Source organism: Ylistrum balloti, unplaced genomic scaffold, assembly GCF_031769215.1.
Source record: "Ylistrum balloti isolate Yb309-2 unplaced genomic scaffold, AGI_CSIRO_Ybal_v1 Utg371142, whole genome shotgun sequence".
Lineage (NCBI taxonomy): Eukaryota > Metazoa > Mollusca > Bivalvia > Pectinida > Pectinidae > Ylistrum > Ylistrum balloti.
The window spans coordinates 32,420-47,798 of NW_026782626.1; the positions used below are offsets into that span (position 1 = coordinate 32,420).

The 15,379-nt window shown below is 32.7% G+C and overlaps 1 protein-coding gene across 1 annotated transcript; it reads right to left on the reverse strand.

The window, feature by feature from the left end:
* Window positions 1-296: 296 nt before the first annotated feature.
* Window positions 297-10,619, reverse strand: LOC132561050 (uncharacterized). Its single transcript, XM_060225766.1, has 12 exons — window positions 10,548-10,619; window positions 8,713-8,826; window positions 8,225-8,327; window positions 6,305-6,422; window positions 5,111-5,175; window positions 4,254-4,402; window positions 3,633-3,725; window positions 3,240-3,331; window positions 2,837-2,898; window positions 2,223-2,286; window positions 1,472-1,525; window positions 297-440 (listed from the first exon to the last, which is right to left on the reverse strand). Exons 1-12 carry the CDS (start codon window positions 10,603-10,605, stop codon window positions 297-299), a joined length of 1,116 nt encoding a protein of 371 aa, XP_060081749.1. The 5' UTR covers window positions 10,606-10,619.
* Window positions 10,620-15,379: the final 4,760 nt, after the last annotated feature.

Genomic DNA, 15,379 nt, shown 5'->3' on the forward strand with positions numbered 1-15,379 from the left:
TAACCGCAAGGCATTCTTTTTCAATTCAATTTTAAGCAAATGGAACGTCTAAAATATTTTCATTACAAAAATGACTTTTTAAGAAGTTTCACAACGAAATTTTCATTTCAACCACCTATTTTTTACCTCCAAATCACTCGGTATCCAGATAACTTGGATATGATATTTTGGATTGCATGCAATATTGGACTGAACTGAAAGTGTCTTCCTGGCAAAATTGAATCGTCAATAATTGGAAGATTATGACTCAAATTGGCACCCTTTGTATTTAAAACAATGGCATACAATATTGTTGGTTACATAGGTACCGATAGATCGGTACAGCTGTACCCTCTACTAAGTGACTCAGGGCGATTTGGAAGCTTTTCTTTACTATAGTGCTCTACAAGGCGTTCTAAGGTCTTGAAGGAATTTTTGTGATCAATACTGTACTGCCCATCCTGAAAATATAAAAGAAGCAATGATTCATGCACGAGTCCATGTCATACTTTACATATACTAAACAGTTCAAGAGGATGGTGTGTTACTTTTAATTTGTCTTAAAATACCCGCATCGCATTATTATCATTATTATGCAATTCGTGTTCATTGAAAAAAAATAGTCTAAAACTTTCCAATTACTATGAAGTTTAGTGTAGAGTGTTTTCGAGAACGGAACGAAACTGCAAAATAGACACTGAAAAATAGATAGTAAGAGAGAACAACAGTCTGGTCTGACTTTCCCGGAAATGAATCTAGTTTGTTGGGTATTTACGGCGAAATCGTGAAAATTTGAATAGTAGGAAAAAAAACCCTTTACAGTAACAATCAAAGTCTTTACGGGATGTGTTTTCACCAAATTTTATAGTGTAGAGTAACAGAATATGTTAAAACCTGATGAAAGAATCAGACCAATTTTAAACTAAACAGGTTTTAATTCATAGTAAGCATGAGAAGTATCGTGGTACATGTAATATACATGTATTATGGTAAGAAGAGGTAGCTGATAGTATGTTGTCCAGAAATTAAACGTTTTTAGCACTTTTTAAGTGATTGCTCAAGGCTTTAAAATAATTTGATAGATATGTTTTCTTTATTGTTACGCTGAAATAAAAATCAAACAAAAAGAAGATATAATTCTCATCTAATATCTAATCAGATTGGTTAACGTTCGCAATTAATAGAAAATAAAGTGCAGCTTTAATTGGTGCACAAATCGTGTCAAACTAACATGAAAAGACCGTGCAAGACACACAGGTGAAAAGAAGCTTTTAATACAAATTTGGAATTAGAGACAATACAACCAAACTTGAATTTCAGTAAGGATATCATTATATATAAAGGAATTGCTAACTGTTTTTCAACTCAAAACTTCTTCCTTGTCAAACGGAGATACGTGTAAGAAAATCTAGGCAGTATTGATATTAGAAGTTATTAGATTCATATAGAAATAAGAATTCTCTAGTGTATGTTACCAAGATGAAAACATTACCTTTCGGAATATTTTGAATTCTTTCATGCCGTCAACAGTTTGCACCGACAATACCTAAACAGAATGAAGATCTCATTAAGCATCTTCTACATGTGCGTAATTTGTTAAAACATGTGTGCCAATTTAACAACAGACAGAAAATTATGATTTCATTACTCAAAAGTTTTGCCATTACAATATTTTCTAAAGAACGGAAAGAAGATATTTAATGTATCTGGTTAAGTTTACACTGAAATAAAAACTGGTTCTCATAACTTAATAACAAAAATGCAACGTAACACAATTTTAATGTGTATATGTCAAAAAATCAATATGAAACAGCAACATTTTCTCATTGGTCATAAATTCATGACGTCATCATGTTCTTTTGACGTAAACTTGTACAATGAGTGATGTTATAAGCGTGTATACTACATATAGTAAATAGTTTGTGATAGTGTTATAAAAAACGGACTTTTTATCATGACAAATAGTTCATGTACACTGGTATCAGTACGTTTTGTTTCAGAAGCATAACTAATACAAAATATGATTGAATTATTTTCATGGTAAAATCCTTGATTTCATGCCGGTGTTGAGAGAGAAAATCACGACGTTGATTTCACATTGTAATAAATATACAACTATGAATATGTATTATTTGTATATATTGTCTGAATATGTTAACCTGAATTCAATTTCAACTCTTAGTACGATCAGCTCCAGTATTACAAAATTAGATTTTGTGTTAATCAAATGGGCGAAAGTTTACCTCATTATCGTTGGATCTTGACTTCCTGACTAAATACGTTCCTTGCGTTTTTTTTGAAAGAATTCTAAAAATTATGCAAAACATACAAATTAGTAAAAAACAAAAAAGCAGAGCGTATGGTACCTTTAACACGCGTTGATATAATTCTTTCAATAAAAAGATACCCTTAAAGGAGGATTTGTTTTACCGATTTAATTACTTAAAAACAATAATAAATGATGTTGATTTACTTATCACAAAAACTTCTCATCCAGTCTTCTTCAAGAAATGTTACGATGCAAGCTGCAGCATGACCTACTGCATTTGTAGGAATCTTTTGACTTTCATATAAATTATTGAATGCAGAATAATAATACAATTTTGATACATGACTATTTCTCAATTATTAACATTTCCCGGTAATACACTGATTATACCAATCACAGCACTTTAGAAGTTTGATGAAAAGAAATACTAAATGTATTAAATACAGACCAATATCATGCCACCACTGAATAAAGTTGGGTTTGACGATATTCTTATCAATGTTTCTGTTGGTAAGTGTCCGTAACGCACTTCGTTTTGGTAAACTATAGTAAATAGAAAACAATTGTAGTCAATTGAAAACAACTTACGTTTCCACTTGCACACGATCTGAACTATCGAACATGAAGTCGTCCTTGGATACTTGTCTCCGCTGCAAAGTAGATTTTACAGTTAAGCATGTATAACAAGTGATATTTTGGAATGTAAATGCACACTGCTCTTGTTGAAGTAAATGTTTTGTATAACAAAACAAGATTATTTGGAGACATCTTTTACAAAATTAAAAAAAAGACTTTCGAAATGAAAAAAAATTGACACAACACAATAGCTATTTCCTTTAGTTTGGCAGGTGTTTTTTTAAAGCGGGAAGATATGGAAATCTACTTTATGGTTAAATTATATACCAAAAAGTATGAAAGTGTAATGGAAATGCTATATATTTAAAAACGTAAAACACCTCCCGACACATAGGAATATGAAAATGACACTTACAAGATTAGGTTTTGCTGCCGGTAGAGGTTTTGCAGCCTTTGGCTTCTGTGACAAATGATCTTTTGTAGTCTTTTGTTCATCTTTCGGGATTTCTGTTGTAAATTAAAAGCAAACACATGTTCTTGCGAAGAATTAAAAGATTACAAACTGATGATACAAAATTTCAGTGTAACTGTCAAAAATGACATTTTTCGAATTCAGTAACTATTTCTTGTTGGAATAAGCGGTGAACCAAAGTAATACAAAAAAGTACATATAACAAAAGCAGAGACATGATACTCAGATCAAAGGAAAGTATGAGGTTCCATGTATTACATCTTTGGAATATTACAGTTTTAACATTGAGGATCGCGATATGACCCAATGGTTATATATTGGTTTCTTCTTTTTCACCTGGTAAAGGTGGTCTTCCCCTTATGATTGACAATTCTCCCTCAGCTATCTTATCGTAGTCTGAATCATCAGATTCCTGATCGAATCCTGGTTCTGTAAACAAAATAACGGTACAATAGGAAAAAAGTAGTCAGTGATATTGAACGAAATAAAAAAAGAACATCAGCAAAACGTAGTCCAATTTCATAATCGACATAAGGACGGAAAATATAAAGAGATCAGATTTACATGGAGAACCCTGAAAAGTTTAATAAGACCACGCGTTCCGGTAGAGTACGTGTCTTCTGTTTCATCGAAGATACCCACCATGAAAAATGGAACCCAAGTATTTAACAATCAAACCACCAGGTATATTTACGTGATCTGAACACAAAGACGTTTATTTCCATTTTATACTGCAACCATTGAAAATTAAAATTGGACGTTTTAAGATAAAAAAGAAAGTAATCATAAATAAAATAGAAACTTCTTTCATCGTTTACATATATTATAAGAATAATTTCTTCATTTCATTTCATGTTCCAATCTCATTAAAAAAGCAATTTCTAAATCTTAAAATTTAAGTCTTAAAATAGTTTAGAATTCATAAAAGATTTTAATTAGATATCGAAATTGGTGTACCTGGTAGTTTCCTGTTGGTTTTTGGTTTTGAGGCTTGTGGTCTAGGAGGTATCACAGGAGGATAAACTTTGATCTTAACCTGTTTTTCAAGGTAAGTGTATTCATCTTCCGGTTCGTCGTCACCGGTCGGTCCGAGTCCACTTTCTGAACTAAAAGAACATTATTATTTTGAATTTCAACGTTTAAATTTCATTTTCAAAATGTTGTGCGCATATATCAAACACAATTATAACATATATGTTTACACAAAACAATTTTTCAAGGAGACTCATCTTTACTGCATATGCACAACATACGAGTGATATTTAGTGACAAGAAAACGAAAGAAAAATTTGAAGAAGATACAGCACTGTTAAAATGAATCAGCCTCATCATAAAGTGGTGTCGTCCTTACATGACTTGTCAGCGATGCTAAGGGCCTAAAGTTTTAAAACCGAGGAGACGAGAGGAAAATGAAATTCTTGATAGCGAGACGCAATTACTTTATAATTCAATAAATTTCATGATTTTCATATTAATGAACTCAAGATTATCAATTTTCGCGAAGAATTTATTTGCGTTGATTTTGTGGAAACTCTTTCCACATATATGAGGTTTGTTCTAATTGACTTCATGAGTACTCTTTATCTATGAATTTATCTGTCCATCTACTGTCGATATAAGTATAAATTCAGTTATATTAATCTACGAAATCAAGTGCACACGAAGAAGTGATTTTTTTCGGGAAAGCCCACAAACATTGAGCCCATGAAAACATATGATTTTAGAGTATCTGTAATCTTATAGAACTATAACAGAAATTGATTCTTCTTCAAAAGTTAATTAATATCGGTGACCCCTTGCCGTTGCAGACTCACTCATCATCTTCATCTTCAGCTTCATTGGCTAACATCATTTCTTCTTTAAGACTTTTCATCCATTTCTGAAACAATAAAGACATTAAAGATCATGTGGAGAACTTGGAAAGGACAAGAAATTCAACGTTATTGTAGAAGATTCATAAAAATCTATAAAATAGAATGATGTATTTGCAATTTATTTGTTCTAGTCAAGATTAGTGAATTAAAATTTTTAAATTAAGAAGACGAACGTATGGGCATAGTACCAAATTAGAACCATGATTCAAAAAGTCTCAAACGAGACCTTCTGAACACATGAAGCGATTTAGGAAAATAATCATTACCTTCGAAATGATACCACAAAGTTTTTTGTCAGTTAAACGCAACATGACAACGACACTTTTATTAGATGGATTACACAAATGACATTACCAATAACAATAACTTCTTTGTTATCCTTGCATGTATGCTACTTTCAGGCAATGTACGCATGTCGTTATATATCATAATCAAAAATGAAACATAAACAAGAAAGTAAGATGGGATCCATTTGTGTAGACCGACTGTATGAAAGAATAAACATAATCTTTCAATACAAATTGAGAATAATATATTGAAATACTGCACCATACAGGTATATTGCCCTTATAGAACGAGCTTGTCAGTTATGAAACCTCGGAGGAGGAGGAGGGAAATCATAATTGATCGAATGAAATGTCAAAATTTATACAGTGAGGTGCACTAGTCTTATAATTATACAAAATTGCCTAATTCTGATATAATATCACAGAACATGTAAAGGTTACATATGTATGCTTCATTGTGGTAGTTTAATTATCTATTTGTAACTAAACACCATCCATTTTGTCTTTCATTTTTAAAAATGCGTTACATGGATGCCACTTGTTCCTTGCTATCCGTCATTTTTAAGTCTATCTTTCTTCGACCGCCACCCACCCCGAAACCGCCACCAATACACATTACCATAATCGCAGAGAAGGATAATTAATTGTAAAATGGAATGCTATTATAAAACAGATAATACATAATAATGGCACTGAGGTATGAGATTAAAATTCGAAGATAAGACATTCGAATTATCATAGCATGCAATAAATTAATGACACGTGCATTAAAGATTATCTGTCAGTTAAAACCTATATTTCCTGTCAAATGAAGATGTCCATGACATGTAAGTGAGGTTGGCATTACCTTCCGATCGCCATCAGTTGCGGAACCGAATATAAACTGTTTGCGTCCCGGTTGTTCTTTGGAGTAAAGTTTAAAGCTTTTCATGCGTTCGGAGTAATTTTCTTTTTCTCTCACAACACTGGAAAATGATATTATATGATATATGAAAAAAATTAAGGTTAAGGGATGCGTTTGTAGTTTAGTGAAAAGCATGGTGTTTTTTTATAATAAGTACAAAAATAATCATTCACCAATGGAGGAGAGATATGGCAATCTCAATCCTCGAGATCAACTGTTTAATTGCAAACACTGTACAAGCCTCTTTTTGGCCAACTTCATACTTCCTTATCTCAGTCTTAGAGGGTGATATATATACTATTTATTCATAAACTGGTTTATCAGAAAAGGTAGTGTAAGCTTATAGTTATTTTCTGTTTGGTCGGAACGAAAAAGTTTCTCTGTAACACATTGATTCTCACTTCGGAACAATAACTTTATGAAATATACTCGCCGCTTATCACAATGAAGGGGTACAATTGTCACCAAACAAATTTGTGCGTATAATTTGAGTTTTAATGGGTATATCAAGAATATGCTGTGACACAGATAAAAGTTAAAGGAACGACAAAAAAATACCAACATGTGAACAAATTCATAATACAAAATAAATTCAATAAAAGTAGGGCGATTAAAAGAATTATTTACATGAGAACTCCTGAAAAAGTACAAGGAGAATAAGACCAGGTGTTAGCAAAAGGTAAGCGTCTTCTGCTTCATCAACAATACCAGTTGTGTAAATCGTGGTCAATTCAATAAAGCAATGTCACATTCTTAAACGAAAACATTGTATATACAGCAACGGAACGAACGAGCATTAAAAACGTCCAGCTTTATATTGCACAATTTGTTCACATATTGAAAATAACCACTCCTAGAGCCACTGGTGCCCATATCAAACAAACAGGTAATATGCCACTTCTCACAACACGATTCCACTCATGGAAAAAAATTCTTGTGTCATATGATATTTAAAAAACATCTGTTTAGGTTACATCTGATTCAACAAGAGTTTATAGTACAAGTTGCTGTAACTTATTTTAGCGATTGTGGTAAAATAAATAAAGTTTATATATTTCGATAGGTAATAAATACATGAAAAGAGAAAATAAGAAGAAAAAAAGACCCCCTCACAAAAAAATGAAAAAATAGATAGAAAAAAATGAAAAAATAGATAGAAAAAAATGAAGAAAATGATAAAAAAAAAACAAAAAAAAACCAGAATGTTAAAATAGAATCAAATATCAATACAGTACTTTCTGCACTAATACATGTATATTCCAGAATGACATACAACATCAATTGTGAAAGAATCACGTTTGTAACACATTGCCATACTAAATTTACGAAAGGCGCGAAGCTTTGGCGAGGGGTCTGGGGGCTCTCCCCCAAGAAAATTTTGAAAATTTTGGCTCCATTTCCTGCATTTTGAGCGTATTTTGATAAGTCGATATAATGTATTGAAATAAATCAAAGATTATTATTATTATTTATTATTAGAAAAGATACAAATGGAAACAAAATAATGTCGGACTACATGTACATAACAATATCAGTAAATGACAACATACATAAACATCAAAAATCAGCATAGACTACTGCTCAGGTAAAAGAAACGAGTTGGTTAGGGTGAAATGGAGAGTTAGCTGGCGTTTTCTTTTCGATCAACAATATTCAAGCTCAAAGCTGTCTTGCACCCCCTTCCCCCCATTAAAAACTCAACGGATTTACACGTTTCAAGAAAGTCACCTCGGGGGGGGGGGGGGGGGGGGGGGAGGCAGTTGCCCCCATTTGCACCCCCACCCCCGCCCTTGCCTACGCCAGTGTCCATAATTACTTTTATTTTGCCTTCCCTGTTTACTGATATTAAAAAGGTTAACTTACTGGTCGTATCCCCTGAGTGATACTGATTGGAACGGCGACGTAGAAAACTCATCGTTATAAACGTATAAACACCCCTTGGAAATCACTGCAAACTTTTGACGCCCTATGGAGAAAGGAGATATGGTATAGATATTCGGTCAAAATTGTTTACCATTTCAAACCGTTTTCGTAACTGTATTCAAATGATAACCATACCTAGCATTCTGATGTAATCGTCTAACTAACTGTGTAAGTTATATACCAAATATGCATCTTTTTAATATCCAAATTATGCGAATTCGAAAATTATAAATCAATAATATTTATTTATAAGTATGTGAACTGAAGACCTACAAAAATGAAATGATAATTAGAAACAGGCAACAGCTTCTGCCTGTTGATTTGCCTGTGAAATAACATGACTAGGACTATATGTGAGGAAAATGAATTCATATAAATAGGACGAACAAAGTATGTATAAACCATTAATAGGATTTCAATCAACTTACATTTCGTTATAATTAATTTTATAACCGGCAGACTTTCTAAGGTTCTCTCTAGTTGCCCGCGTTTTCGGATGAATCCATAATATTTGACTCCTAGCATTAATAGATCCTGAGCTCCTGTAAAAATGTGGACAAAATCTTTAATAATTATAATTTCTTTCCGTAATAGGATGACTAAAGTTATATTTTCCCATTGACGATACATGTCCAAATGTACGATTGATTTAAGAAACGCGAATGTGCAGTTAACATATTCGTATAGGTAAACTAAATACATCAGGTCATCTCCAAGCAGTAAAGAAAATTCATATCTTGTGGTCTTGTAAAATTGATCACATCCTCCATTCATATGACTCGGTAGATAACATGAATTGTGTTGGTCTGAAATTATCACCCGAGCCTCGAAGTGAAATTTTTTGTGTTATAATTCATTGCTCTTTATTATCCTCCATGAAAAGGCCTCCTTTTTATTGACACTCCATTTTCTCTCATTTCTTTCATTTTTAAAACAAAAACATTTGTTGAAATATCATGATTTCTTGGCCAAAAATGTATTTAAAAAACAAGAGGGAGGAGTTTTCTGCCTAGCACATGTGGTTTCAATAACATTCCCTTACATCATAATATTTATATATATATTTGTACTTTTTCTTCAACTTTAATTCTAAGCAAAATAATGTCCGTCATTAAAAATAATTGAAAATAAAAAGGAACTAATTCAATTTTCCCCAGTAAATGGAATCAAGTGAATGTTTACATAAATATACTTGTATATGGATATAGATAATTTAATTCTATTTCAAATCTGGAAAAGAAGGAATTGAGGAAAACTTTCAAAATAAGGGATTTTCTTCAAATAAAAAAGAAGCAGCCATTTAAAATTACAAACGTGTGGAGTTCCATGAAAACTACATTATAAAATCTTGTCATAGCATTTAGATTTTGTAACAAAGTTGTGAAGGTACGCTTTCATCTAAAATTTTATCATTTCATTGACATATAATAAACATTATGGCAAGATAGTTCAACACTTATATTTGCATTCCTCAAACAATTTGCTGTCTTATGTAAGCAGAAACTAGATCGAATAAAAAAAAGTATTGCCGATATCTTTATACTTGTGACGGATCAGAAATTCGACTAGTCTTTGCACTTCATGAACATGCATTCGATAATTTACATTGCACTTCTTTCAAGTTAATTTGTGAAAAAGTGAACACACAGGAAAAGCTTGATTTATTCCATTACGAGGTGCTTTATCTCTAGCCATCGCCGAAGTGTCATTATGGCTTTCAAGATTAATGAATGTTATTGACATTTTTTACTTATCAATGCCATGTAATAACTTCTACGTGTTTTTGGTAAATAGTCAAAAAGTGAAAAACGTGTTAAAATTTTAATGATATAGACTTTTCACTGCAAATATCCATCCATACAAAGCAGCCAACGTAGACAGAATGTAATAATAATATCAGCATTGGACAGAAGTTTAAAGATTATATTTTCAATACCTGTTCACATCCTAATCTCACATCATCACCCCATCACCTATTGTAATATATATCTATAATAGTAGTTCTTGCATTCGTCATTGCCATATTTTGTTGTTATCACGTGATTTAGTTGTGAATCGCTTACATCTTAGGTATTCATTAAGGAGAGGACTTGAGTTAAAATAAGAAATGATATTTAAACCAACTGAAAATGTCCATTAATTCTTTTTTACTCAAGTGATAAGTAAAGACGATAGAGAAGCAGGTGAACACAAAAATATACCCCATGGATTCACAATGCAATTAATTCGATATATTCATAAGTACATACGTAACACGACTCACCTATCGTTGTCTGTGGTTGCAGAAAGACATTTGGTGGAACTGTTCCGTCACCACTCATCCTCAATATAAATCTTTAGTGACTTCCTGCTTTGTTCTAAACATGGGATATACATCTATACTCTCCGGCAGTCTGAAAGGTAAGCATTAATATAATAAACTTTCATTCTTTGAACCTGGTACAATTTGCTGAGTAATGTTTGAAATACTTCCTGAATGATATCTTTGTATTGTTAGTGTACATTCTGAGGTAAAAGTTACTTCCGGGATTTTTTCCACCAGAATTCATAACAAAGCTGAAAGTAAACTTCGCAAATTCGACATCATTCCAAATGAATAATGATTTCGGATGGTTTGTTGTGTTTAGTATTAAAGTTTTATGTCTTAAATTACCTTTTTTCTTCTTATCTACGGATTTTTTTCTATTGATGTACATGTATAATACTTGATATATGTTTTATCAATATGTATTAGTGGACATGAGTTCAAGGATTGTACCTAAGAAGGAAACGAATGAAAATGAAACAGACAAGAACACTGTTCACAAACTGCCGTATTAGTTTTCACTGCAGGAATAGGAAAATGTATATTTCAAAAGTACATTCAGTGTGTAATGATAATGTTATATGAAAATATGGAACATAAACAGTTGAATATTTAAGTTTCAATAGGACGAGCAACATGTGTGCCATGTATATCTATATGTAAGTGTGTTCAATATATATATATATATATATATATATATATATATATATATATATATATATATATGTGTGTGTGTGTGTGTGTGTGTGTGTGAATGTTTAAAATGTACAAACTTTTTTTTGCAATGGCTGCAAAATAAAAAAAGTTTGCATATCATATTACACTTTTAGTGGAACGGACAAATAATTTATAATAATCAATTTGACACGTGATCCTGCAGATGTTATCGGTTACATAGACCTATACCACAGTTTTAAAACCAGTTTATTGTATATGAATAAATGCTGATATGCACCATAGCTTTCAACAATACCTGTATAGTATATAACCGCACTGGAGATAACTCGACATACTTCAATGCACAAAGTAAGATACTCAAATATATATTAGGATTACCATAGTAGTATATTATAGTAAGTTTAAACAGGAACTCAAACCTAAAGACGATACTAAGTATATAGTATATCTTTTCAGTATTGATCTAGAGGTTTAATAGTAAAAACTAGCCCATCAAATATTGTATTTACAAAATGTGATACAGCAGAGTATACTACTTAAGTGCACAATAGCTACAAAAATGTGGACTTGAATTTTACACGGTGATAAGGTTAGCGATTTGGTGATTTAAAAAATGGAATGAAATTGCTTTTCAGTTTGTTGATATATATGGAACGTAAGTGCATTTGAATGTCTGAATGCATCTAGCTATTTACCTATACCGGCGACGACGGGTGTTTCTCACTAATATTGGTACGATCCATTTGGAAGTCAGCGACTATCTCATATCTCAAAGAACGTCAGATTAAAACATGTCTGTCGTCAATTTTACAGAATAAAACTTCCTGGTGCATATTTACTCTAAAGCATTATGATACACACCACCTATAAGCTTCTCTGTGACTAAGATCTTTTAAAAAAAATCTCGCAGAATCTATTTATATGTTTCTCATATCTCAAAAAACGTCAGATTAAAACATGTCTGTCGTCAATTTTACAGAATTAAACTTCCTGGTGCATATCTACTCTAAAGCATTATGATACACACCACCTATAAGTTTCTCTGTGACTAAGATCTTTTAAAAAAAATCTCGTAGAATCTATTTATATGTTGTCTCAATATTGATAACTTTGTTTAGGAATGGCAATCTTTAGATATACGGGTAACATATTCCGGCTATACAGAGGAAAACTAACAATTCTTTATGTGTATAAGTTACAATGTCGGTTAGGTGTATAGGAATGCGTGTGTTTGGCCTACGTGTACACAAACATACAGGTATGTCTGAAAAATGGGGACACATTGAAAGCACATTGAAATATTTAGATCTTTGGTGTATACACCGTTGTCATTATTCACCTCATATGGTCGTTTTGACAAAACAAATACCTGTCAAATAAGTTAAATTAAAATTCGATATTTACATGTAGGTATACTAATTCGATCTACGGTAACAAAACTTTACATTTGTATTCGATTGTTCGAGTGCACCCAAGCGGTGACGGACATCTTACATAAAGTTTAAAAAAACAAGGTCGGTCGACACTAGCTTTTAGGTTTTTTTTTAGGTTATTGAATAGTTTTGAAGTAAACAAAGAATTTATTACATGCGACAACTGAATAACAGCATACATCTCCCCTAGAACAAACATAAAGAGGAGACGAGTTATATATACAATGTTTTTTTAAAGATAGTAGTGAGGATTTCAGTCTTCTTCACCAAGTGATCTGATTGTGACCTGCGTTTTTTGCTTTGCTTTGTTTTGTTTTCTTAATGGTTTTCAAACTAGCACGTTTTAGTATATGACTTTGATGTTACTAATAATGTTTTCGTAATGATAAGGTTTTTGGAATCTTAACAGTGATTGGAGAAGATGATTATCATTTGATGTAATTGATATACAGACTTGGAAAGTAAAATAAAACTAAACAAGCTAATTGGCACAGTCACATTGTCTGTTTTACGATGTAACAGTAGAATTGTTTGATATGTTGATTAAAAACTGCTTCGGATAATTAGGTTTTTTGAAACCAAATATCCCGTGAGTCTTAGCGTGTTTTGTTTTCTAATAATCCTGCCATTCGATTTAGTGATAATGCCAAACAAACAAAATGTATCAACATCTTCGATGGATTCGTCTTAATTCGTGTTTTTCAAGTACTCTATAGTATCGTAGAGATTAAAAATGGTCGTATACATAGAATGATTGTATCAGTAAAATTTGTGATAATCATTAGGGCGTCCATTATTCTTATAAGCATTAGAGCACCCACTATTTTGACCATCATAAGAGCACCCAATATTTTAACAAACAACAGGGCACCTAATGTTGTTACCAGCATTAGGCAACCCCCTATTGTAACCAACATTAGGACACCCACTATTGTAACTAACAATGGGGCACCTACTATTGTAACAAACATTCGGGAACCCGCTATTGTAACCAACATGAGGGATCCCACAGTTGTAACCAACATTAGGGATCCCACTGTTGTAACCAACATTCGGGAACCCGCTATTGTAAACCAACATTATGGAATCATCCATTGTAACCAACATTAGGGCACCCACAATTGCAACCAACAATAGGGAACACACTATTGTGACCAACATTAAGGAACCCTCTATTGTAACAATCATTAGGGTACCCACTATTGTAACCAACATTAGGGAACCCACAGTTGTAACCAACATTTGGGATCCCACTGTTGTAATCAAGACACCAACTATTGAAAGCAATACTAGGGAACCCACTATTTTAACCAACATAAGGGCACCCATTATTGTAAGCAATATTAGGGAACCCACTACAGTAACCAACATTAGGGCACCCACAATTGAAAGCAATATAAGGGAACCCACTTTTGAAACCAACAGTAAGGAACCCACTGTTGTAACCAACATTACGGATACCACTGTTGTAATCAACACATCCACTCTTGTAAGCAATATTAGGGCACCCACTATTGTAACCACCATAAGGGCACCCACCATTGTTATCAATGTTAGGGAACCCACTACTGTAACCAACATTAGGGCACCCACTATTGTAAGCAATATTAGGGAACCCACTTTTGAAACCAACAGTAAGGAACCCACTATTGTAACCAACATTAGGGATACCACTGTTGTAACCTAGACACCCAGTATTGTAAGCAATATCAGGACACTCACTACTGTAACCACCATTAGGGCACCCACTATTGTAAACAATACTAGGGAACCCACTATTGAAACAAACATTATTGAACCCACTATTGTAACCAACATTAGGGCACCCACAATTGCAACCAACAATAGGGAACACACTATTGTAACCAACATTAAGGAACCCACTATTGTAACCAACATTAAGAAACCCATTATTGTAACCAACATTAGGGCACCCACTATTGTAATCAATATTAGGGAACCCACTATTGTACCCATTATTAGGGCACCCATTATTGAAACTAACATAAGGGCACCAACTATTGTAATCAATATTAGGGAACCCACTATTGTAACCAACATTAGGGCATCCTCTATTGTAAGCATTATTGGTGAACCTACTATTGTAACCAACATTAGGGCACCCTCTATTGTAAGCATTATTAGTGAACCCACAACTGTAAACAACTTTAGGGCACCCTCTATTGTAAGCATTATTAGTGAACCCACAATTGTAACCAACATTAGGACATCTATTGAAACCAACATTATGGAACCCACTATTTTTAAAAAAAAATATTCGGACACTCGCTATTGTAATCATCATTAATGTGCCTTCTATTTCAAGTAAACGCCAGGGTGAACGTCATTGTAATTTAAGCAAATGCTTATAAACTTTATAAATCTTATAAACATTAGTGGTCTACTATTGTATAATGTATATTGTACTATTGCCCGCTATTTTAACAAACTCACTTTTGTAATCAACTTTAGGGTGCTTACTATTGTAATCAACCTTAGGGCGACCACTATTGAAATAAACATAAGGTCCCTCGTATTGTAATAATCATTAACCATAATTGTGATAAACTATAGGGTATACAACAATTATAATCATTATCTGATCATGTTTAATTCCTGTCATACGATGGTCGGAATAGAATGTTTAGTATCGATGTCATTGGAGATTCGTCATTGACC